The following is a 27,009-nucleotide window of genomic DNA, read 5'->3' as shown; positions in this document are numbered from 1 at the left end:
TCCAAATAATGATAGTGCGGACACCAATTATTTTAGAAATAAAGAGCATGTTGCTTTTTGACGGTTGACGTTTTCCCTCCTTAGTTTTCACGTATCAAATTAAGGAATAATAAATTACGCGCATACTAAGAAAATAGAAAGAGGATTTCCTTCGTATTTATTTTTTGACATCACACCATTCTCAAAATACTCAAAACAACAGAACGATCTCAGAGACTTGCTACAGGGCAGGCCCGAGGCTCCTTAATCCGAACATAAACCCAAGATTAAAAATGAACAACCATGAAGAGACACACACCCTTTAGGAGAGACATCATGATAAGATCGACAATCTTGTGGTAATAGACGGTGATCACCTCATACGTTTGACATTCTTAGCAAGCATTACGGTTGGCCTAGAGATAACCCTCAAGAGCGTTGAACAAGCCGAAGACCTTCTCCTTGCCTTCGTTGATTTGCTCCTCGGTGAACTGAATGTTACCAGTGGCGTAGTACTTGCTTCTGTTCTTGCATATGGACCCTCCCTCGGGGTTGGCCTCGATCTTGATGTCATACGAGATCTTCTCGAATATGTTCATCAGGGCGTCGCCCTCGATCCAGCTGTAGCTGTATGTGAGTTTGTCCTGGTCCGGAGCGCCAACCCCGTGTTTCGCGTACTTGAAATGGCTAGCTGCAATTGTTATCGTTGAATCAAATGTAAGAGAGCGTTACTTGCAAATATATTGATGATGAGTCAAAATTGTTTGTATGCAAATTGTGATACCAATTCACAAGAAGCACTGGACACAAGATGGTGCGGCGTAACTTGACGGTTGTAACTTTCCGGCTAAGGATTTTCCCTCTTTGCTCTAGGGTTGTAAATTTGAACAGACAAAAGAATTCCGTGGTCACTCTCAAACATAATTAGTATATCTGTACACTCTCTATGCATTTTGTAAGTTACTTTGAACTATCATCTACCAGTGTTTATATGAGTAGGCATTATATTTTTTTTAAGGGATCGATTGGTTTTTTTAATTTATTATTTTCATTGGTCAAAGCATTCATCCTATGAAGTTGCTGGAAAGATGCAAGTTGAGCTCATATATGTGTCTGCACGATATGTTGTCTTTAGCTCTTTTTGGAATAATTATGAGAGAACGAACCGACCGATTCATATTTTTTTTTAAGGATAAATTGTATCCGGACATTTCATCAAAATTATCTCGAACATTGATTGGAAAACAAAATAGGAATTTGACTTCGCCGGGGTAGTTGGATCGGTGATTTCATGTTAGATAGAAACATGCATAGAATCTTTTGAGGGTTGACCCCCTATATATATATATATATATATATATATATATATATATATATATATATATATATATACTACTTTAAAGGAAATACGGATGATAATATCTCTGCAAAAATGAGAGTTAATTTCTTTTTCCGTGATCAAGTTAATTTGAAGCTATTCATACGGTTGTTTCAAAAAAAGGAAAAAAAAAAAGCAATCGAACACAATAATAAAAAACAAGAAAATATATCGGACACTGGATTTACGCGATCCGATTGGCGACACATACTCCATGAGGAGCAGCACATGATTCACCATTAATCAAGCGACAAAACGAAAATTACAACTACACTTGAGTCACTAAAATACTGTCACTTCTTTATAGTCCTCACAATTCATGCGAGACAATCGATGACAGAATTCACATAATTTTCCACAAGATTTACTAACTTGATCACCAAAAGCTCCTTTTGGATGAAATTTAAAAGGAGAAAATGCTCAAGCCACGTATTAATTTTCACCGATAATTTTTGCCGGAGGTACCAAACGATCCTTTTGTCTCCGACTTAGTATTAAAGTAATCCGTTTGAAATTTTTTGCACTAAAGTAATCTTCATACACAACTATGACACTAAAAGTGTACTTTTGCCGGGGTAAAAGTGAACATGAAATTTGCTGTTGGAAAACTTCGACGTGTGTTTAAACCGGGGAGAAACGTAGAAAAGTAGCTTCTCCAATAATCATATGATCTTCTTGAATAATTATATGATCTTCTTGAATGGAGATTAGTGTTTTAAAATTGCTCCATCTAATGCTTTTCTTCCACCATCCCCTTTTGATGCACAGGGTTTACGGTTTTTGGTGGTAGGTCAATTTTTAAGGTTTTAGTGATGAACAAAAAAATTGCGTATTTGTGTTACCATGGGCACCGTTTCCGTGGTTTTTTATTTTTATATTTTTGGTGTTTTCTTCAAATAAATAAAAATGGGTACGTGTCGAAACACGACATATAATTGCATAAGATATACAAAAACACGAAATCTTCATAATAGATATCAAGTTAATTGCAATTACATGTACTAACGATGTCGTCTTCCTACATGACCTCCTGTTCCGCAATGAGGTTGTCTCCGTTGATCGGGAAGCCTAGTGTCATACCGACGAGAATGAGGGTCCGACCGAGTAGGATGTCTCGATGACGAAGGCATATCTTGTAAAAAATATGTCATACCCTTCGTAGGAGGGACTTGGATAAGAATGAGAGAAATCGGGTCCATACTCGAAGGAGAACTAGCCGAGTCTCGGATGTTGATCATCAAATGTTCCGCGAACTGGGGTGAACCCTGCATCGAAATGTTGGCTGAACCCCGGAGTGAACTCGGGAGCAAAATCCGTTGTATGATATTCCATGGAATACGGGACGACATCATCATATGTATGAGCTCGAGGACTTCTCCGGGTCGGGTGAACAGTCTCAGGGGGGTCATCCTCCTCGTCCGGCCCAACGGGTGTTGCCGTAGTTGCTGGTTGAGGTGCGGCATCATTGTTAGCCGCCGTTCCTCATTACGGGCATATAACATTGCCCTAGCTATCGTCCTTACTTTTTCCCAAGCCCGAGGAGATGGACCGACCGAATCCATGATATGTACGATCTGCTCAACCCCGTCACCCTAGTAATGATATTAAAATTAACAAAAGTTATCAATATATCAATAATTTATGTGACTTAAAATAAGTAGTGAAATAAATTAAAATTAAAATGCACGAACCGTTGAACCCATTGCAGCTCCTGCAACAGAAATCCACTTCCTTGTATGTCGACGGAACCACTCCATATATCCGGAATGAAAGTGGAGTGTTTCCGTTGAATGTCTACCCTGCACTATACGTTCGGCACGTCCGTTCCACAAATCGATCCACCGTCTATGCTTATTCTCCCAATCGATCTTGGGTGGCGTGTTATCAAGACCATGCAAGGCACTATGATCGTGAGGATTCTTAGGTATTGGCTGCTGCAACCGAAACCGCCGAAGTACAGGTTGGATAGTGCCACTCAACTATCCAAGACAGATGAGTGGGACTTTCGCCCTCCAATAGTTTTGTCCGTGAAAGCGTGAATCTGGTACATCTTCTTCAATTTCGTCATACGGCTCCCAAATAATCTGTTATCGTAATGAAATATATCAAATTACACCAAAGCTAAATTTAAAGATTAACATTATATTAAACCCACTCGTTGCTATCATTACTTACATCATCGGTCCCCATTCGATCAAATTGGTAGCGTAGATGTGTCACAAGATGCGTGGGGACGTCGGTTGTAGTTCGGCCTCGACTCATGCTGCAGAAACATACAACTTTAGATTTCATGTACTATACGCGCTGCAAAAAAATTAATGACGCACGAAATGAAAAAAGGCAATACATGACATACCGACTACCGAAAGGTGCATCCGGGAAAGGAGCAGCGGAAGTCAGACCAGGGGAGACACATTTGAAACGCTCCCAGCCCAAATCCGAAGTACATGTAGGGCACCGCCCATTTGCCTCGCGTTTGGATCGGTTGCACGGCATAGCTCCCGATACAACCATGCTAGTGCTGCGGAACCCCAACTGCACTGTGTAGGGGCCTCGATGTTCGTTAATAGTGGGAGAAATAGCAAACTAACTCGAGCACCTGATTTGTCCGCAAAAATATATCCTCCAATCAGGCGAAGAACGAATGCCCTAGCATGATATAGTACAGTGTCCTCATCGGCATCTTCGGGAAGATGGTGAAAGTTTTCACTCAACCATCTTAAATTTATTTGTGTGCCGCGCGATTGAGGTGGCCGAGCACCAAGCGGATGATCACAGAGATTGCCCCAATTCCAATCAGTAGGGGCCGAATGACAAGTCCCTCGATAGGAAGCCCCGTAATCATCGCAATGTCCGCAGCGTGATGGTAACTTCACCTTCCGGCATATGAAAGGTATGGGTCTCGCCTCCATCGCTCGACCAATCTGTAATCAAATGCCAATCAAGTGGACAAACCCCATTTTATAAACACGTAAAATCCCGAATCTTGCGAATAAGGGAGTATTCACGGATCAAGTTCACCTACGTGTTGCGCCGCTCTTTGACATCTAAGAACTGCAGCGGTATACGCAAAATTGTCACATCAACTATTAGTGACTATTTTCATAATGTCGTGACAAATGACGATTAACATGCTAAATTCCGAATTACCTCGGTGTCCCATAAAGCTTGTGATCCGTGTCGCGCCGTCCACTAAGTAGTGAATCATTCTCGGCCCCGGAATGTGACTCCTGTGCCATTTCAACGAATTGTGAAGAATGCTAAAAATTCGTAACTCAGTAAGTAATCGAGGAAGAGCACGAGAGTTGAGTAATCAATCGAAGAAATATAGTCGATGATGAGAAATGAGAGCACTCGCCTCTACTTAAAAAGAGCGAAGGACACTCGCAACGCCCGTGAAAGCGCCGCAGCCCCCATGGCTGCAGTACCATTATTGGCGCGAGCTCATGTGGAGGGGCGCCCCTCCCCTATGGCTGCGCGCCATTATTGGCGCGCAAAATTAGGGGTGGGGGGCAACCCACTCCCTAGGGCTGCGGCGCCATGCCGAAGGGGGACCTCCCCTACCTCTGCCCATTATGGCGCTGCGGGAGGGGGGAGGCCGGGCCCCCCTCCCCACGCTGCGGCATTGCTTTGCGGCGGGAGAGGCCCCCGCTCGGCGATATGACTGCCGAGCGGGGCCCCCGCCTGCGCGGCAGGCGGGCGAGGGCCCCGCCCGGGCAGCGGGGGGGGCCCCCGCTCGCGATCCCGTAGGCGGGAGGCCCCGCTCGGCGATCGCCGAGCGGGGGCCTCCCCACGCTACGACGTGGGGAGGGGGCCGGCCTCCCCCCCTGCCGCGCCATAATGGCGCCGCGGAGGTAGGAGGAGGGCCCCTCTAGGGCAGACATGGCGCCGCAGCCCTAGGGAGTGGGGGAGGCCCCCTTCAGCGCCATAATGGCGCCGGAAATGGGGGCCCTCCCCTGCGCCATTATTGTGGTGTAGGAGGGGGTGCCTCCCACCCCCTATTTTTGTAACCTCATTGTGGTGTTATTGCCGTCCTACCTCCTTCACGGGTGCTCTGACTTCTCTTCTTTGATTTTAAAGCACGACTAAAGCTCCCCTCTCTCTTACTCTCTCATTCTCATATCACTCTTGCGCTTTCCCTCTCTCGTGCTCCAACTCTGCACTTCCTCTATTTCACACTAACATCCTCTCGTTGCCCAGGCTCGAAATTGTTGCCCTCTCTGTTGCTTCGTAAGTGTATATTACGATGTGTGTTTTATATATTTTTTATTAATATCTACGTCATATTGAAATTAATTTATGAAATTTTTTTCCCCAGAAGTTGTGATTTTGTCCCAAGCCAACGTTGTTGCTCGGTGCATTGTCTTGGGAGTTAAGAAATATTCATTCGGCACGTGCTCTCCATCGATATTTCGAGGTTAATTTTGTTGTACCTATTTTTTACAGCTTCTGAAGTATAGATTTATTTTTTTGGATTGTTATTTATACGTGAAATAATTACAATATTTAAAATTCATTGAATTTTAATTTTGTAAACATTTCTTTAGCATAATTTTTATGGCTATAGAAGGATGTTTATTTCATTTGATATATTGGTTGTTGTAATGTTTCGTAAAATGTAGCCGCCAAATAATTTATAATTTCTTTAGCAGAATGGCGTCTACATCCGTTGCGATTTTGCATTGGGGAGGTAGAATAGTGCAAAAAGATTATGGAGCTGATTACGAAGGCGGAGAATCCACCTACTTCGCGTTTGCAAACATATGGACATTAGATGCATTACGTGCTACGATTGAGACGCGTTGAATATTACGGAAATCAGTATATTCATAGCATCATCTATAGATGCCCAAATGTCACACAAGGGTTTGTCGTGTATGATATAATGGACGTGCGTGATGACAATATCGTTGGGATGATCCAGCAATTTGCCAATCAGACCTTTGGAATGGGGTTTCTAGTGTTTTATGTCATTGTAGATGAACACCAGGTGATACATGATTATCATACGGGGGAAGGGTCCAATGTTTGTGAAGAAGAAGAAGAACAAGAAGGAGCAGAAGAAGAAGAACAAGAAGGAGAAGAAGAAGAACAAGAAGGAGCGGAAGAACAAGAACAAGAAGGAGCGGAAGAAGAAGAACAAGCAGGACAAGATGCTGCAGTGCGTAATCGACCGGGTGAGTCCGATGATAATAACGATAATAATGATGATGATGGTGATAATGATGATAATGACCATGATGAGGCTAGCGATGAAGACGATGATAGTTGGATGGACAGTGATGATAGTGATGCCGAAGCCGTTGAATCTGACAATATGGAGAGTTACTATAACACGCAATATAGTAACCCCATTCAACCATTGGTACATCCACGCCCTACTCGAGAGATCGACTTTGATATGATGCAAGACGATACAAGAGCAAAGCCGGGCGGTACGGTATTTGATCCGTCGAAAGAATTTGCTGTTGGGCAGCTTTTTCCATCACGGGATGCGAGTACGCCAAGGAGTACTCAATGAGAAGAAATCATAGGTTTTGCTATGATACCACGAAGAAGAGAGAATATGTCATCAAGTGTGGTAATCCGAATGGACCATGTGGTGGAGGCTCCCGCGATCACAAAAGTGGGTGGCATGTTTTGGAAAATAAGTAAGTATAATGGCCCACATACATGCGAATATACATGCATCTGCGGATCATCCGCACCTCGATCAAATGTACATATGCAGCTTCATCCAACAAATGGTCTCCGCCCAACCAGATATCAAAATCAAGGCGATCATGGCGGAGATTCAAGACAAGCTTAACTTCCAACCTACTTACCGTAAAATCTGGAAGGCCAAACAATTGGCGATTGCCAAAGAATTTGGCGGATGGGATGAGTCATATGGTAAGTTGAGGAGGTACATGAACGCAATGATGAAAGAGAATCCAGGTTCTCATTTCGTGATCGAGAACGCATGGCCGAGGATGAGAGCCGCACGGTTTTCGACCGCATGTTTTGGACTTTTAGGCAAACAATTGAAGGTTTCAAAAGTTGTCGGCCTGTTATATTTGTCGACGGTACTTTCTTGTATGGAAAATACCGAGGAACGCTCCTTTGTGCGGTCTCACTTGATGGGAATAATCATAATTTCCCATTGGCATTTCTTGTGGTTGATAGGGAAAATGTTGACAACTGGCGGTGGTTTATGAATATGCTGCGGAGATATGTCACCAGAAGGGATGATATTTGTGTGATATCAGACAGACATAATCGGGATTCAACAAGCAATGCGAGACAAAGACGGTGGCGTCCTCCACATGCCCACCATAGATATTGCATTCTTCATATTGTCAGCAACTACAAAAAATATTTCAAAAATGCCGACGGGATAAAACATGTTCAAATGGCAGGTAAATGTTAAATTTTGTGAATTCTCACCTCAAAACTTTTTACAAAATTTTACTATAATGTACTTGTATCGATTATTGTTGTAATGTGCAGCTTACGCGAATCAACGACGGAAGTTCGATTTCATCATGAGCCGAATTAGGGAGGTCGATCAACCCACATGAATGGTGTGATCGATTCCAAGGAGAAATGGACAAAGGCTTATGATGGAGGGAAGAGATATGGGTCGATGACCACAAATTTGGTTGAATCGGTCAACGGGATGCTGAAACCCGTTCGTGGTTTGCCAATAACAGCCATGGTGGAAAAGATATTCTACCGGTTGTCTCATTATTTTGACACGAGGAGAACGATGTACACGATGCGAAAGGCCAACCAATGGCAATTTACGCAAATTGCGGGTGAAACGCTCCACAAAAATAGCGAAAAGGCAAAGAGGCATCGGGTAAGATGTTTCGACTACGAAAGAGGGATTTACGAAGTGAAAACGCACGTGATAGAACTAGAGGATCCGGGGCAACAAATACAAAGTGCATCTACACGAGCGAACATGCACATGTGGGAAATTTGAACAGTTGAAACTTCCTTGTTCCCACGTAATTGCGGTATGCCAACTACATGCAATTGATTACACTGGTTCGTAGATGAATGCTATACGTTGGACAAAACCCTTCAGTGCTATCGGTACATGTTTCATCCGTTAGGGCATCATGACTACCGGGATAAAGCTAATGAGTTGCCATTAGTTCCGGATCAAAGGCGTATTAGGAAGAAAGGAAGGCCTCGTGCATCTCGGATACGTAATGAGATGGACTGGAGAACCCCGAGCAATGGCGATTCGCGTAACCATTGCACGAACTGCGGAAATCGGGGCACAACAGCAAACATGTGCGCACGATCGGCTCGGGATTAGATGCCGGTTGTGCCAATTATGTAAAATAGTTTGCTGACACTTTTGTAATAGATCGCGTAACCATGTGTAATTTTTTTTGTGACATTACCATATCTCAATTGCGCGATATTTCATCATTTATGTGTACATATAATTACTTAATTAATATACGGCCAATAGTTTCCTACTTTGTGCACATATAATTGCTACATGTAATTGCACACATACACGTCGTCGGAGTATCCCTTCCCACCTCGTATGGAGCCAAAAAACTTGGGCATCATGGACTTTTCAAATGCAAAAGAGAATACTTCAAACTAAATTACTCAAACCCGTGAATGGCGCCGCAGCCACGTGTGCGACGCAATGCTACGTGCACACAATAAGGTGTAGGGCGGGCCTCCCATAAGTGCTTTGCGGTGCCATTGCGGCACCGCAACGTACTACCTTTTTTTGTTTATTTTTTCATGCGGTGCCATTATTGGCACCGCAACGTACTTGGTTGAGGAGGCTCCCCAACCAAGTACTCGGTTTTGTGCCAATAATGTAGCATGACCTCTCCCTCTCACTCTCCCTCTCTCTCTCTCTCTCTCACTCTCTCAAATTTGAAGTGACATGACCTCTCACTCTCACTCACTCTCTCTCTCTCTCTCTCTCTCTCTCTCTCCCGTATTTGGAGGAGGGCCCCCGCCGCGGCGCCCGAGCCGTGGGGGTGCTGCAGGCGGGCCCGCTCGGCGATCCACCCGAGGGGGCCCCCGCAGCACCCCAAGTCTGCAGGGCGCCGCGGCGGGGGGCCTCCCCCAAATACGGGCTGCAAAGCCGGAGGGCCTCCCCAAATCTCGCAAGATAAAGTGGATGGGAAGGAATTCAAAGTTGGAGCGCAAAAACGAAGTTAGTCCCAGTTATTTTTCTCTCATTCTTAAGTGCTTCGTGAAAAAAAGGAAGGATAGGATGGATTCTCTCGTCCAACAAGACCGACCCGCCGAGCGTGGCGAGTACCCCTCCCGCCACGGCCAGGACGGGGATTCTACGTTCGTGGCGGTGAATCCAGCGAAGGAAATGGTACGCATACTCTGGCCGTCCTAGACTTTTCGTCGTTAATTTCTCGTAAAGGTTCATTCATTATCGCTGTTTTTCACAACCATCACAATTTTGGTTTCCATTTTGTGTGAATTAGGTTGATCGGTTTTAAAGGCCGTACATTTTTAAATGCCTAAAATTCCAAATAAGGTTTGAGGTCTACCCTGATTTTATGTTCGTGCGGGCGATTGTCCGCCTCCAATGCGGAGATACCGGTTTTGAGGAAACTTTGATCTACCGTAACGACCGTAAGGAATACGCTGTCCACCGGTAAGTTCGCCCCTCACACCCTCTATAATTACATCACATAATGATACATGTGCATTCTCGTATGCATGCATGCAAGAGAATGTTCGCTGTTATAAATTTGGAATGTCGGCCTCATTTTTTTTTATCCGTTTTTCGGTTATTGCCTAGAGACCGTAGTTTTCCATGGGGACGTTCTTTGGTTCTGAGGATTGTCAACCCGAGATTGGAAAACCCGACACGAATGGGGAAGGCTTTACTCCCACGGGGCAGAAGAAGAAGAGGAGGACTAAGAACCAAGTGGACGAGGGTGAAGAATGGAAGAAATAAGAAAATGCTCAAACCATGAGCATAAAAGGGATGAGCAAAGAGACGACCTCAATAGCCCCAAATCATTATTGTCTATCTACCTCGGGACTTTTCTTGTCCCCGCTTTCATATATTCCAACCATTAACTGAAAGCATTTATCTAACAATTTCTCTAACAACATCTATTTTGTTCTACCCACCCTACGCTTTCTAATCAATTTTAAGTGGGAAGAAGAGCGGTTCTAGTCGTTCCGCGGTCACTAATCTCCTCAAGATTCTTCCTAAAACGTAGCAAACATCGTATTCGGAATCCATCTTATATCGCTCCACACCCCGATCCGTTGTTTAATACGAGATTACTCCAATCCACGTAAGCTAGACAATGACTTGAACCCTAATGAGCTTTATGGTCTACTCAAAAAGTCAACATCGGCTCACGAAATTTGCCTCTTTCCAAGTACTAAAATGAACTTCGACCAACCCCCAAAAAGATAAAAGACTGCCTTAATGTCCTTTCGATGTAAATTAATCTCTTCAATATCATGTACATTGAACTTTTCAGTTTGTTCACCAGCCATGTTTTTTTGCTCCACTTACACAAGAAAGTACTTCGGTAACTATTGATTGACAAAACATGATTAAAATAAAATAAAAAAATTGCAAATTGCATGTTCGAAGAAGCCATTCTTTGAATAGCCTAAGAGGCATCTTTTTTTTTTTTTCCTTTTTTTGGTAATCCTTTGCTTGGTTTCTCGGAGGCTCGTGCAAGTGATGAGAGTCTCATTCGACAAGAGAATGCCTTTTTATTTTTTTATTTTTTGCGCCCCTCCTCATTCAAACATGAGGCATGAATATCATATGCTTTCGTGTGATATCGGTGGCTACATACACATACATAATTATAAGAATTCTCGCGACGCGCCAAATCGCTATCCCCTTAATCCACGGGTTGTTAAATCAGCCGATTGCTTATGAGACTTCTTAGTTTGTCGCGTGATTTTTTTTTGTTCAAATGAATTCAAGCTTCATCCCTAGCTAAGAGTTTGGTTCCCTAAGATTAGTCAATTACACGTGAATTTTCGTAATCACCTAGCCCTTTGGAGTGCCAGGATACCCCGACCCAATTCAAATGCATGCACATACGAAAATTACCTTTTGCCCATTTAGCTTCCATCATTCACATATCAACCCAAGCTCACTTCTCGGGAATGACCCCATTTTCGTCTTTTTACTCTCGAATCATTCCCTCTCCGTGAGAGAGACGTTTTCCGTAAACAGGGGATATTTCCATATCATCCACTTTGTCAAGACAATTGCACCCCCTAAAATTTGTCCCAAAGCACCAACATATGTTACGTTGTGTGTCCAATGTGTGGGGTGGGGTGGGGTGGGTGGGGGTGGATTAGGCACCCGCTCGGCACCAAAAATGCCGAGCGGCGGCCGTCCGGCATCGACAATGCCGAGCGGGAGCGGCTCGGCATTTTTGGTGCCGACCGGCACACCCGCTCGGCACTATAAGTGCCGAGCGGGTGGCGGGCCACCACTGCTCCTCCCGCCGATCGGCGGTGGGACTGCCGAGCCGGGTGTCGCTCGGCATTATGACTGCCGAGCGACACCTGATTTGGTAAATAAAAAAAGTCAACACCCGATTTGGTATTTACTTTGTTTTGGCCACCTGGTTTGGAAAAAAGCCCCCATTTGCATGGCCACTTGGGTTTTTCCAGCAGCTGCGGCAAGATGTAGTGGAGTATTTGGGAAGAGGTGCTTAGATACACGACCTATGAGTTCTGGCTCCTCCGCAATCAACTCATGTACCTTAGTAACATCATCATTTGCTATTGCTCGTTGAAGCTTGGACTCCCTAGCCTTTTCTTCTTCTTGTCTGGCCAGACTTTTCTTGTCCATTGTTTGAGGAGAAAATGTAGGGGCACAGGGGCTTCGCTCGATGATGATCGATGGAAATAGATGCAGTGAACTTGCAAAACCATAAAAAGTGCCACGGTCAACGAAGGTGATTCATTGTTTGTGATTTACCAACAAAAATATAATTAGGTGAGTCATTTTTCTATCATTTATTAACGAGAGTCTAATTGGGTGAGTCATTGTTTAGGATTTATCCCGTTGGAACTTCTCTAACGGTTGGCTGGTACTTCTTCCCAACTACTTGAAGTTGTCGGGAGTAGCAGCACATGCTGTCTTGGTGAATCAGTACACCCACGCTGGTACCCAGTCATGGTAACCATTTTGTGTGCAGTATAAAAATTGCAATGCTTGAATTCCACTTATAGTGAGCTTGGCATGTGATTGGAGCTTTTCAAAACTCGTTCTTAAATAACCAAAACAAAACCGTTTAAGTTCTCAATTGATCAAAACTGCCCAAACTGTTAACACGTTGTCCCGCATAACTTGACAATGGGTCTTCTATGCTCTTAATATTCAAACGGTCTTCCTCTACCTAATAGGTTAAGTTTTTGGATTGGACTTTCTAACATGGTATTAGAATCAGTCCTATTTATTTCAAGCATGTGCGTCTACCCTCTATCAATCAAATTCTACATGCTCCTCCTAATCCGGCATGCACGTGAGAGGAGGTATTAGAAATATTGTCTTACATCCCTTGAAACTGAGGATGGAGACTCTTCCCTTGCCTCATTAGGACCCTCTGATACCTTCAATAGCTCATGTATGTTCTTAATATTCATGTGAAATATTAATGCAAACCTTAAGTCATGCTTCTACGATTGTCCTTATTTCACCGTGAAGATAAAAGCAATATCCTTGTTCCTCCTGAATGTAAACGGCAATTGAGTTTTTTCAGAAACAAACCTTTAAGTCCCATTTCTAACTTTATCGCTCTCCTGATTGTCACTACTATTGCAAAATCGCAATGCAAAATCAGTCTTCATAGCTATTAGCAATAGGGAAGATAGTTGATGCTGTTGATTCATAAAATAAGGTCCGTCCGTATAGCTGATTCGGCAAAAACTAAGATTTCAATCCCCAATATCATCGGTATTTAGAAAAATAAAAACAAAAAAGAAATCTCCATTTTGTTTAAGGAAGTTACTAGTCCGGCACCCCGACAATACTGTCGATTATTTCTGATCACCCATCTTCCAATCAATGAGTACTTTATGCAAAACACGCGACGATGGTGTGTGGATCTACTGTTAAGATTGTACAATCTTCGACAGCGTCAAGAACTATGACCATTACCATTGTCTCAAAGAGTTCCCCAAAGATTTTATTGCAGATGTAGATCATCTTTTGCAATCAAAAGATGGACAAGCAAATCTCTTAGCCTGTAGAGTGAAGGGAGATCCGTTTTCTGTTTTTGTGAGATCAGGTGCAGGCTGAGCGGAAAAGAGCAAGTAAAGAGTCGATTAGAATGGGGCAAAAAATGCGAAATCTGCTAAGGCGGCGATTTTGTGAATTGATGATCGAGCTGAACAAGCCAGCTCCACATGATCCTCGATAACAACAACCGTGAAATGATGGACGCTTCTATAGTTGCTGTTGTACAGTACACCATTGATTGCCTATCTTTGGATGACAGAAATCGACGGAGTCAACTAGTTGGATAATCTCAGCCATTGAATGTGGATTCGTTGATATTTCTCTATCTAGATGGCACCATGCTTCAAGGTTCCTTAGAATTCACTTGGCTGAAGGACTATCAAAGATGGTTGTCATTGCAAACCACCCGCCAGGGGGGAGGCGTAGTATTAGCTGAGAGTCACAATGTTCCAGGAAGTGTCATGCATGTGTAATGGTTTTGATTTATTATAAGGAGTGGAAGACAGGAGAGTACAAAAGTCAAAATAAGATAAGGCAACTCAAAAGTGGAAGACCGGATGGGACAAAAGTAAAAAAGTTAAAAGTAAAATAAGACGACTCCGAAAGTGGAGGACCAGATGGGGACACAAGTCAAAATAAAATAAGAAACTGCATGGGAGACGTGGCAGTTGATTTTTTTTTTTTTCATATATTCGATAGAAATCTTAAAACTTAACACGAAAGTGTAATTAAATTTTAAAACTTATAAAAAGTGCGATCTAATCTAAAACGTGTCAAAATTGATACAATTGAGTCCTTCAGTTAACTACATCATATTCGATTAGCAAAAAACGATGCTTGTTCTTTTTAAATATATTCTCTTCTACATGGTGATGACATAATTTTTCTTTCTTTTGATCAAAACGATGGCATGGTTAAAGCGATGTCTTTTTTATCCAAATTTGATTTTTAAAAAATTTTCATTTAATTAATCTAATAATAATAATAGTAATAGTAATAGTAATAACAATAAAAGGAAACCAACACAGAAGCAGAACTAGCGTGTGGGAGACGAGCAAATTCGAAGAAACATCAGATGATATTTGCATACGCGAGAAGAATTCTTGAAAGAGTAAATAATACAACTCAGCGAACTATTTCCGATCCTTCAATTCTCTGAAGTTGCCGACGCGTCTCCCTGTGGCATCTATTTGGCGTCGAAGGCTGCTGCAGGTAAGCCATGAGCACATGGAAATTACCATCCCGCCAACCAGCAAGAGCGCACAAACGGTTGCAAAGTAGGAAATACCGACAGAATAGATTAAAAGGTAAACCGGCAAAGTGCGGGGCAACAGGGGGATAGCGGTGATACTGATGGTGATGATGGAGATGAAAAAAGTGAAACTGTTCAAGCGCGCGAACAAGCGTAGAGGTTTGCCGTTCAGGATAGTGTTGTTGTCGGCTAAGTTCGTATGTAATAAATTGCAATTGAACGACGAACAACTAACCTGAAGCCAATGCAGATGAGTATGCAGAAAGTTGATCCGAGCCCAACGTATTGTCGTTGTGTCCTTAAGACAAATTTGTCCCCTCAATTCAGATAAATTTCGTACCCGAGGACGTTGGACAATTGTCTCCCAGGATAGAACGGATCGCGTTCCTCTGAAGCGGTACTTCTTCAAAGGACTCCAACGAACGTAACTTTGCAGAATTATCGCACCGAATGTATGAGGGGAAAACAGGTATGCAAGATTTGGAGGAAAACCGAAATGTATGCTCAGGAAAAAAGAAAGAAAAACCGTGTCCCGAAATGGCCTATTCGAGGACTATTTATTTTGGAAGAACGAAAAGTCACGAAGAGTCACGAAGAGTCACGAAGCTTGAATTCGGGCGGTAGTTTTTTTTCATAACCGACCAACTCCTTACGAACAATTGTATTCGTTCGTTATTCTTCGAATCCGAACAATTGCAACTGTTCGTTCACGGACGAATGTCCAGAAATTTCCGAACAATTGCAACTGTTCGTTCGCGGACGAATGTCCAGAAATTTCTAGACAATTCCGTTCGGCTATGTGTCTGTTCGGCAAAAAATAAAAGATTGATGGGCAAAAAATAAAAAATGGAATATAAGAAGCCCGGACCCGAACCGAACCGAGCCGAGCCGGCCGGACGGACGGCGGCGGCGGCGCGCGCGCGTGTGGACCGAAATCCATTTGCGTAGGTCCTCCCTCCTCCACAAAAGTGGGGTGCCCCTTGGGGCCCAAACCCATTTGTGAGGTTCCACTTAATAAACCCATCTCCCATCTACCTCTCATCCTATGTGGGACTCCCACATTTCCTTCTCATTCACTCTAGAGGGATAAATTCCCCAACAATCCCCCACATGAATGAGATATTCAGACATCACGACTCTTCGTATATGCATGAAATGCAATGTGCGATTATTCCTTGAGAGATAGTTACATCGGGATAAGTAGTCTGAAACTTTGAACTTTCCCTAGTGAAACCTATCGGACTTACTCGGTCAATCAGCAGACTTGATGTCTTTGAACCGTCGACCTTTGGTGTAAGCCTAGACAATAAAAATCACATAACTTTCTCTCGAACAAAGTTAGTTCTCACTGTTGTGTTCGTTTTGGCCATGAACACCGCCTGGTCTCATGAGTGTTTTAGAGAATTCGGCCTTTTCAATTCTCACAGAAGCGGCCCTCACTTCACACTCACATAGGTGATTTCCGAACATATAGTATATCACATACTCAATTCAGAATCATTAAAAGCTTTTCGCTTAACCTTTATATATTAGTACTGTCTTCATTTAGGAATGAGTAATAAATTACAAGACTCTATACAGTCTTCATAACTTGGTTGTCCCTTTGAACCTAGATCTTGGGATCTCCAATCAACAAGGTAGGGTATCCGCTATGAGGACTTAGTTATAGGCCTTAAACCCATTCCTTTCGATGTTTTTACAACTATCTCTCTAGTTAGGCCTTTTGTTAATGGATCTGCAACATTATCTTTTGACTTCACATAGTCAATGGTGATAATTCCACTAGAAAGAAGTTGTCTTACGGTGTCATGTCTTCGACGTATGTGTCGAGACTTACCGTTATACATGACATTCCTTGCCCTTCCTATTGCCGCTTGACTATCACAATGTATGCATACAGCAAGAATCGGTTTAGGCCAATTATGAATATCTTCCAAGAAGTTTCGAAGCCACTCTGCTTCTTCACCGGCTTTATCCAAAGCTATAAATTCTGATTCCATAGTGGATCTAGCAATACAAGTTTGTTTGGATGATTTCCATGACATCGCTGCCCCACCAAGTGTGAATACATATCCACTTGTCGATTTTGTGTCTTTGGTGCCGCTTATCCAATTTGCATCACAGTATCCCTCAAGTACCGCTGGATACTCTGTATAATGCAAAGCATAATCTTGAGTATGCTTCAAGTAGCCCAATACACGCTTCATAGCTTTCCAATGATTTTCATTTGGACTAATTGTAAATCGGCTTAGCTTGCTTACCGCACAAGCTATGTCTGGTCTAGTGCGGTTCATGACATACATTAAACCGCCTAGTATACTTGCATACTCATTTTGAGCCTTACTATCACCAGTATTCTTTGAAAGATGTAAATTAACATCTATCGGTGTACTTATCGGTGATATGCCTAAATTCTTGCTTTTTTCAAGAATTTTCTCAATGTAATGAGATTGTGATAGAGATAGTCCTTCGAGATGTTTTACGGATTTTAATTCCTAAAATGACATCTCACGATCCCCATATCTTTCATATCAAATTTACTTGTGAGCAAACATTTGATCTTCTTGACAATCTCACTATCACTGCCCATTATAAGCATGTCGTCTACATATAGACATAAGATGGCAAAGCTATTATGAGTGTTCTTAACGTATACACATTTATCACACTCATTAATTTTGAAACCATTCGACAACATAACCTGGTCGAATTTAGCATGCCATTGTTTTGGTGCTTGTTTCAAGCCATATAGTGACTTGATAAGCCGACATACTTTATTCTCTTGTCCCGGAACAATGAACCCTTCAGGTTGCTGTAAATATATTTCTTCTTCCAGATCCCCATTTAGAAAAGCTGTTTTGACATCCATTTGATGAATTTCAAGTCTATACAAGGTCGCTTATAGCAATTAACATCCGTATAGATGTAATTCTCGTGACAGGTGAATAAGTGTCAAAATAATCCAGACCTTCACGTTGTCCGTAACCTTTTACGACAAGCCTAGCCTTATACTTATCAATAGTACCATCTGCTTTCATTTTCCTCTTAAATATCCACTTACATTGTAATGGCTTATTGCCAGGAGGAAGGTCAACCAATTCCCAAGTATGGTTTGACAAGATGGATTGAACTTCACTATTGATAGCTTCTTTCCGGAGCGAGGCTTCGGAGATGTCACGACTTCCTTATATGTCCGAGGTTCATTCTCTAACAAATATGTCAGAAACTCAGGTCCAAAAGACGTAGAAGTCCTTTGCCTTTTACTACGTCTAGGTTCATCCTCCATTGGATCACTTCTAGATGTAGTATCTCGAGACCTCTTATTATTTTCAATTGGCTCATATACTATGTTATACGGAAATATATTTTCAAAGAACGAAGCGTCCCTTGATTCAATGATTGTATTAACATGTATATCCGGGATCTCTGACTTATGAACAAGAAAACGATATGCATTGCTATTCCGAGCATATCCGATAAAAACACGATCAACGAGTCTTTGGTCCTATCTTAACCTTTTTAGGCTTAGGAACCGCAACCTTAGCCAAACACCCCTACACTTTGAGATAATTCAAGTTAGGCATTCTACCTTTCCACTTCTCATAGGGAGTTTGTTGTGTCCTTTTGTGGGGTACTCTATTTAAAATAAAATTTGCTGTCAAAACAGCTTCCCCCCACAAATTCTGCGGTAAACCGTAACTATTCAACAATGCATTCATTGTTTCTTTTAAAGATCGATTTTTCCTTTCCGCCACACCATTCGATTGCGGTGTATAAGGAGCGGTGAATTGGTGAATGATGCCAAACTCAGAGCATATTTCCTTAAAAGGAAATTCATATTCACCTCCTCTATCACTTCTTATCATTTTAATTTTCTTATTTAGCTGAGTTTCAACTTCAGATTTATAAGTTCTAAAAGCATTAACTGCATCATCTTTGCTACTAAGCAAATAAGCATAGCAATACCTTGAACAATCATCTATAAATGTGATAAAGTACTTATTACCACCCCTTGACGGTATTGATTTCATATCACATATATCCGTGTGTATTAAATCTAAAGGTTCCGTGATTCTATTGTCTACGTAATGAAAAGGAGGTTTAGAAAATTTAGATTCAACACACACTTGGCACTTTTCACTTGGACAGTCAAACTTCGGCAATAGTCCCATACTCATTAATTTCTTTATTGATTTATAATTAACATGTCCTAGTTTAGCATGCCGGATATTAGGAGACTCAAGCACATAAGTAGAAGCAACTTTATTCATATCATCCTTGGATACAACAATCATTACATTCAGCTTGAACAAACCATCACTCAAATAACCCTTTCCTACATACATCTCATTTTTAGAGAGTACAAACTTATCAGATACAAAAACCAACTTGAAGCCATTCTTACTAAGGAGAGATCCAGACACTAAATTCTTGCGAACATCCGGCACATGCGGAACATTATTTAGTGTCACAATCTTTCCGGATGTCATCTTCAGAGCAATCTTTCCGACACCTTCAACCTTAGAGGTTGACGAATTACCCATATAGAGTTTTTCATCACCCCCGACAGTAGTGTAGGACGAGAACATCGATCTGTTTGCACGGATATGACGAGTTGCTCCAGTATCAATCCACCACTCTTTGGGGTTTCCCACCATGTTGCATTCAGATATCATGGCAGTAAGATTGATATCATCAACGCCATTGGAAATCTGTTCCATCACATTCGCCTGAGTTTTCTGTCTTTTCTTGGCTCTGCAGTCTTTGGCTCGATGTCCGGACTTTCCACGGTTGAAGCACTTGCCAACGAACTTCTTCGGGCCTTGGGTGAATCCCTCTCCCGACTTGCTAGGCATTTTTCTCTTCTTGTTGGGTTTTGATCCTTCTTCAACAACATTGGCCCTTGAATTCTCCAGATTCTTGCCAACTTTCTTCTCAGAGAGTCTATTGTCTTCCTCAATCCTCAATCGAACAATCAAGTCTTCAAGTGACAATTCCTTTCTCTTGTGTTTGAGATAATTTTTGAAATCTCTCCAAGACGGTGGCGGTTTTTCAATGAAAGCGGCCACTTGAAATGAGTCACTTAAAATCATACCTTCAGCATGAATGTCATGCATAATCACTTGAAGTTCCCGAACTTGACTTAAGAGGGTTTTATGATCTACCATCTTGAAGTCCAGAAATTTACCGACGATGAATTTCTTCAATCCAGCGTCTTCTGTCTTGTACTTCTTGTCAAGACTTTCCCATAATTCCTTAGCCGTTTTCAGCGGACTATAAACATTGTAGAGGGAATTGTCGAGACCATTAAGGATGTAATTACGACACGTAAAGTCGAATGCTTCCACGCATCTATCGCAGCAAACCTTTCCTTGTCTACCTCTCCTTCATCCAACTTAGGAGCATCCTCATTGAGGAACCTTGCCAGATTCAAAGTCGTGAGATAGAACAACATCTTCATTTGCCATCTCTTGAAATCAGTTCCATTGAACTTTTCTGGCTTTTCTCCATGAGTCGAAACCGACGGAATATGTGCGGGCGTTATCGATGTTGATGCCATTTCTATCACAAAATCTATAAAACAGAATGTATATACTATGAAATAACTATATGAACGAAGTCATAGAATTTCGACTATGGAATATACAAGATTTCCGACTCAAAGAACAACGCATAAGAATACGCACCGAAGCCAATCATTATACGAACAGAACCGAACAGAATTGAAACAGAATATTATTTCAAGAAAAAGGTAGAAAAAAAAAAATTTGTCTTAAGATTGTTGTCGGCTAAGTTCGTATGTAATAAATTGCAATTGAACGACGAACAACTAACCTGAAGCCAATGCGGATGAGTATGCAGAAAGTTGATCCGAGCCCAACGTATTGTCGTTGTGTCCTTAAGACAAATTTGTCCCCTCAATTCAGATAAATTTCGTACCCGAGGACGTTGGACAATTGTCTCCCAGGATAGAACGGATCGCGTTCCTCCGAAGCGGTACTTCTTCAAAGGACTCCAACGAACGTAACTTTGCAGAATTATCGCACCGAATGTATGAGGGGAAAACAGGTATGCAAGATTTGGAGGAAAACCGAAATGTATGCTCAGGAAAAAAGAAAGAAAAACCGTGTCCCGAAATGGCCTATTCGAGGACTATTTATTTTGGAAGAACGAAAAGTCACGAAGAGTCACGAAGCTTGAATTCGGGCGGTAGTTTTTTTTCATAACCGACCAACTCCTTACGAACAATTGTATTCGTTCGTTATTCTTCGAATCCGAACAATTGCAACTGTTCGTTCACGGACGAATGTCCAGAAATTTCCGAACCGAGCCGAGCCGAGCCGGCCGGACGGACGGCGGCGGCGGCGCGCGCGCGTGTGGACCGAAATCCATTTGCGTAGGTCCTCCCTCCTCCACAAAAGTGGGGTGCCCCTTGGGGCCCAAACCCATTTGTGAGGTTCCACTTAATAAACCCATCTCCCATCTACCTCTCATCCTATGTGGGACTCCCACATTTCCTTCTCATTCACTCTAGAGGGATAAATTCCCCAACAAGTGTTCCCGGCTTGATGTGGTTTCTCGACAGCAATGCCGCTGGAATTGGCCATGGGATTCGAAGAGGGAGAAGAATCCGCCCAGTATCCTCCTGGAGGCGTGAGCGCCGCTTGGTAAGTGGCGGTCGCAATTAAGGCAGCCACTACAAGGATTACCTCGCGAGCAGATTCATCTACGTGGCCGACCCAAGATGTGAACTTCTCAAGTATAGATAGTTTCCTGCGTAAATACTTTGATAAAGAGAGTGTAGGAAAAAGAGGAGCAAGAGCTGCCAAGGTAGGAGCAAGAATTCCGAAGGGAGGAGGAAGATTATTTCTTTCTTGATCGCGTAACCTCTTCGCGAGATGTTGATCGCCAGGAAGATTCGCTGGTAAGATTTCCAGAGCCGTCTTATGCTGGAAGTTCTTCGCATCTACTTTGACATGCTCAATCAACCGGCTGATGATCTGCAAGAAATGCAAAGGGAACAAAGTGAAGTATGTATCCCTTTCAATTTCAATCACTGCTTTGTCACTCGCTTTTACTGTTGTGCACAAAGTGAGCTCATGCCCAAACAAGTTTGAACCATACTAGTGATGCAATGACCGACGTACCATGGGGACAATGTACTAAAACCTTATTTCAACCCATGTCATGAAGTCCCAAATGTTTTCAAAAAGTGCGATTTAGTCATCTCAACCTGAAATCATATAAATGATTGCTACAAAACTGCTAACCAGAATTACTATGATTTTTCATAAAAGTTAAGGACTTGATCAGTCAATTGAAATGTGTTTAGAATTCGATTACATGTTGTACATGAATTCTTTTGCTCTGAAAAGGAAGACTATCTTAGTTAGGTATATTTATATCCTTTATGTGTAAGAATCAATCCGATTGAGGAGTAAATTCTCTCATTCACAAAGTGATTAGTACTGATGACACCTGATTTATAAAAGGATGTGCTAGATTTTTTATTGTGGAAGCTTCAATACGGTCCAATCATCACAATAATTACCTATAGTATACACATCACTTGATAAATCAATTTTTTTGACTTGTTCTTCGGGTGGATCACTCCTAGCAAGACAACACCATGCTGCACGACATCAAATGTCAATCGTCAAGTAGACACTTATCGGCAAATGTTAACCGTTGATGGTAATATCGTGCACTATGTTGATACTTGATACACAAAGTGTGGTTCAAGTCTCCTCTCTCTCAATGTTTGTAATCCATGTACTTTCAACACTTGGTATTTCATTGTCATAGCATTTATTCCCGGATTAGATTATGTCAAATTTAAGGATCAAATAATAAAGGCAAGAACAAGCGCGAAATCAAGAATGATACCTCGGGCTGCCATGTGGATACCGCAATATGTAAGACGGTGTTACCATCTTCGTTTTTCCAGTTCAAGATTTCTGTCGGATGGGATCGCTCAAGCCATCCAAACAAAACCTCGAATGCTTCGGTATTGTGGTTTTTTACGGCAACGTGAACCGCAGTCTCGCATTGGCTCGTCAAGTCTTCGATGGACGATTTGCAAGCATATAGGAATTCTGCCAGGACTTCCAAGAGCTTTACATTCTCTTGTTCATTGTCTCCTTTTTTCCTAGCTACAAAATGCAAAGGGGTGACCCCGCCTCGTCCTCGAACTCGAATCAACTCGGGGTCGAGGGTTATCGATGCCCTCGCAATGTGATAATGCTTATTTTCCAAAGCCAAGTGCATTGGGCTGTGACCCCCTTGATTCAACTTTCGAGTGAACTCTGGCTTCAAGATGGCTATCTCCATGGTCATTTTAGTTTTCCCTCGCTCCGCGGCGTCATGTAGTGGAGTATGTGGGAAGGGGTCATTAGGTTCACAATCCAAGAGATTTCGATTTCCCTGCTTTCCTAATAAACGATATAGCTCATCAACATCATCGGCTGCTATTGCTCGTTGAAGGTTGATCGGGTTCACAATCCGAGACACTTATCGACAAATGTTAACCTTTGAATAATGAATATATGGTAAACCGTTTAGACAAAATGTAATTCAAATCTCTTCTCTCAATGTTTCTTAATCCATGTACTTTCAACTCCTGGTTGTCGCGACCTAAAATTCAGGTTAACGGATTATCGGGTTAATTGAATCAACTAACCTAATTTGGACCCTCCCAAGTCCTACGGAATCGCAACTTAGGTTTATTCATGAAAATATATTCAATCGGAGCCGCCACTAATCATTTTACGGAAGGTTGATTAGAAACCTTAATAAAATAGAGGGAGAACTATTTTATTTCTGCACACCAGAGAAAAATGGGTTCGGGGACTTGGTTACATTAATTGGAAAAATTAATGCCCTTTCGGTACCAATTTCATGAAAAATCCCTTTTTGATTAATCGATGTGATTTGAATGATTTTGATTTTTTTGAAAAAAAAAGTGTAATATGAGACCATATATTATGTGCCCAGAAGATGATTTTTTTTGGTATTTTCGACAATAAAAGAAAACATTCAAAAGCATTCAAAAATCTGAACAAAAATAAACAAAAATGCCCATAATATACCTTTAATTTTCGATTTTTTCGAAAATCCTCTCATTCCCAAAGATCCGGGTTAGAGCGAGATTTTATCCGCTACATCCTCGAGGATTCGAGCCGGTATGCGGATACGCGTATAGAAAAACAACATCCCTTTTGCCAAAGGGCAGAATACGAAATTCTATACTAAATCACCATCCCATTCCACGAGATCGTGGCTAAGGTGTGTGATTTATTTTTCCGACGGGTCTAGGCACAAAGGGGAGCATATATTATGAGCATGTTTGTTTAAAGATGTGCAAATTTTAAAACAAATCAAAAACAAACAAACACGACAAAAATAAAATAAAAATGAAAATCAATTGAGCTTGAAATTTTGAAAATTCAAAGAGGGGTGGCCGAAAATATGGCATTGGGGATCCACCTTTCCTCATCCAAAAACTCAATCCATTTTTAATTTGAGAAATTATCTTTGAGATTTGAAAATCTAATTTTAGATAATCCTCATAAAAAAAAATAGATAGACATTCAATCCAACCAGACCTTATCTCTAATCAAATGTGTTCAGAAAATTCCCCGGAGATAAGATAAGATAACAACATATAACATCCAAATCACTTCTCATGTGTTAAAGATAACGACTAGCTAAAAAAATGTATCCATGAGTCAAAAATTATCTAACTTAGCCAAATCAGATAAAATTTCAATTTAGTCGAATCTTTATTCACACTAGGAGATAATATCGAACAATCACAAATTCCTATCAATAACGCAAAGCCATGGTCGAACACCCAATAGATAAGTTCCAGTCGACCAACCAACATGGGAATTTCAAGCAAGGATTTCCAACGTGTGACATTCGGCCACGATAGAATTTATTACCAAAAATTGATTTTTTTTAATTCAACAAAAAGAAAAAAATCTGATCTTTTCCCAATCCAATTTAGATCACAACAATGACGAACAATTTTATTCGAGAAAAGATATTCCCTAATTGATGTCAAGCAATTTTCAAGAACATCATGAAAATTCAGCCTATCTTATGAACGAATTATCTTCTCAAACAAATCAGATTTTCATCCTACCATTGGTAATTTTCGGTTTTGAGCAAAACTAGATTGAAAAGGGTTCGACTTTCGTCTTTAATTGCAATTCAAGTATGTTCGTCAAAGTGTTAGAACATATATGCAAGTTTCCAAATAAACAAGCATAAATTGCAATCAAAGGTTAAGAAAAATTACCTTTTCCCAAGCTAAAATTCTGCACACGCACAAGCTGTATATCTGCCTAAAACAGTCCCCTTTTGATTCGAATCGGGCTCCGAAATCGTCAAAATTCTAACACAATATGAGGTACTTTGTGAGGTCTCGAGAATCAAAATAAAAGGAAGCTCTTTTACCACTAAAGAGGGCTGATTTGCATCCAAACAGAAAGCTGGAACAGGAAGCAGCTTGGATGGACGGTGGAGGACTCAGGTGGCTTCGGATGAGTTTGAACAAACTCACGAATTGGGCACAGCACAAAGGTTGAATGGGGGTGATCGTGCGAGCTTCAAACGGCAGCCTTAATGCATGAATTTGATGAGCGGATGCACCAAGATTCAGCCCTCGCTCTATATGTGTCGAAATTTTTCAGGGTTTGTCCAGCCTCCTTGCGTTAACGTGAAGAGCTTATTATATAGAGCTTGGTCCTTGAAGTCCTAGTAGGAGTAGGACTTCCTAGTGACCATTGGATCGACAATCTAAAACCGAATAGGATTAATTTGCAGCCATTAGATTTTGAGTTTCCACATTTGATGAAACTCTATCTAGATAGGAATTCTACGTTACTAAAACTCTTTAACCAAATCTGCAATTTTGAAGAGTTCTAATTCCACTAGGACAATGAGAAGTTCGGCCATGAGGTGTTTGGTGAATTGATGGCCGTAAATGGCCTTTCCTAATGGGCTTAAAAATGCAATTCTGGTCTTAAATTAATTAAATGAATAATTAAGTAAAACCTCACACAGGTTTATCAAGGTCTGAACTTATAGAATTCGGCACATTCCCCATCATAAGCCCATGAGTTTGTCTTGCTTTTTTCATGCCCAAATTAAGGCTTTTTAAATAATGGACATTAAGTTGAAAACCTTAATTAAATAATAGAGCTTAAATGGACTGAATTAGGCTCAAAACTAGGTCCTCTTGATTTAAACAAATTTGGCACACCCCTCGATCTAACACTTCACACTGATCTTGGTTCATCTACCTGTCAAAATTAAGCTCGGTTGATTCACCTCTGACCTTAAATGCAATGACTGACAGAAAATAAATATGCAATGCATGAAAAGTTATTTTTGGTAAGAACTATAACTAGTTCTTATTTTATGCTTGAAATGAATGATTTAAGAAAAATCAAAATTTAGGTGTTAACACTGGTGTTTCATCATCATAACATTTGCTCCTGGATTAGATTATGTCAAGTTCAAGGTTCAAATAATAAAAGCAAGAAATACCATGAAATTAAAGAACCATACCTCGCGCTGTTTTTTCAACTCAGCAATATGTAAGACGGTGTTACCATCTTCGTCTTTCCAATCCAAGATTTTTGTCAAATGGGCTAGCTTAAGCCATCCAAACAACATCTTGAATGCTTCGGTGTTGCATTTTTTTACGGCAACGTGAACCGCAGTCTCGCGTTGGCTCGTCAAGTCTTCGATAGACAATTTGCAAGCATATAGGAATTCGGCTAGGAGTTCCAAGAGCTCCATGTTCTCTTGCTCATTGGCTCCTTTTTCCCCAGCTATGAAATGCAAAGGGGTGGTCCCGTCTTGTCTTCGAACTCGGATCGAAACAGGTTCGAGGGTCATCGGTGCCCTCACAAGGTGATAATGCTTATTTTTCAAAGCCAAGTGCATGGGGCTGTCACCTTCTCCATTTAGCTTTCGAGCGAATGATGGCTTCAACATGGCTATCTCCTTGGCCACCTTAGTTTTCCCCTGATCCGCCGCGTTGTGTAGTGGAGTATTTTGTAAGGGGTCATCAGGTGCGCAATCTAAGAGATTTTGATTTCCCTGCTCCCCTAATAAGCGATATAGCTCGTCAACATTATCAGCTGTTATTGCTTGTTGAAGGTTCAT

General features: G+C 41.6%; 1 protein-coding gene across 1 annotated transcript; it reads right to left on the bottom strand.

Moving 5' to 3' along the window:
* Positions 1-395: 395 nt before the first annotated feature.
* LOC115732953 (receptor-interacting serine/threonine-protein kinase 4-like) lies at positions 396-27,009 on the bottom strand. Its single transcript, XM_048284844.1, has 4 exons — positions 26,451-27,009; positions 22,717-23,339; positions 21,383-21,830; positions 396-670 (listed from the first exon to the last, which is right to left on the bottom strand). Exons 1-4 carry the CDS (start codon positions 27,007-27,009, stop codon positions 396-398), a joined length of 1,905 nt encoding a protein of 634 aa, XP_048140801.1.

The sequence above is a fragment of the Rhodamnia argentea genome, chromosome 9 (assembly GCF_020921035.1).
Source record: "Rhodamnia argentea isolate NSW1041297 chromosome 9, ASM2092103v1, whole genome shotgun sequence".
NCBI classification, from domain to species: domain Eukaryota; kingdom Viridiplantae; phylum Streptophyta; class Magnoliopsida; order Myrtales; family Myrtaceae; genus Rhodamnia; species Rhodamnia argentea.
The sequence above is the reverse complement of the archived record's forward strand: the minus strand, read 5'-3'. Positions and strand labels throughout refer to the sequence as shown.

What these genes read in the sequence shown, in the direction of transcription:
- LOC115732953 (XM_048284844.1), bottom strand. Translation starts at nt 27,009, where the DNA reads ATGAACCTTCAACAAGCAATAACAGCTGATAATGTTGACGAGCTATAT. An exon ending in GGATTGGAAAGACGAAGATG is followed by an intron (nt 23,340 to 26,450) that starts GTAACACCGTCT and finishes TTTGTCGATAAG; the next exon opens with TGTCTCGGATTGTGAACCCG. An exon ending in TATCCACATGGCAGCCCGAG is followed by an intron (nt 21,831 to 22,716) that starts GTATCATTCTTG and finishes CATTTCTTGCAG; the next exon opens with ATCATCAGCCGGTTGATTGA.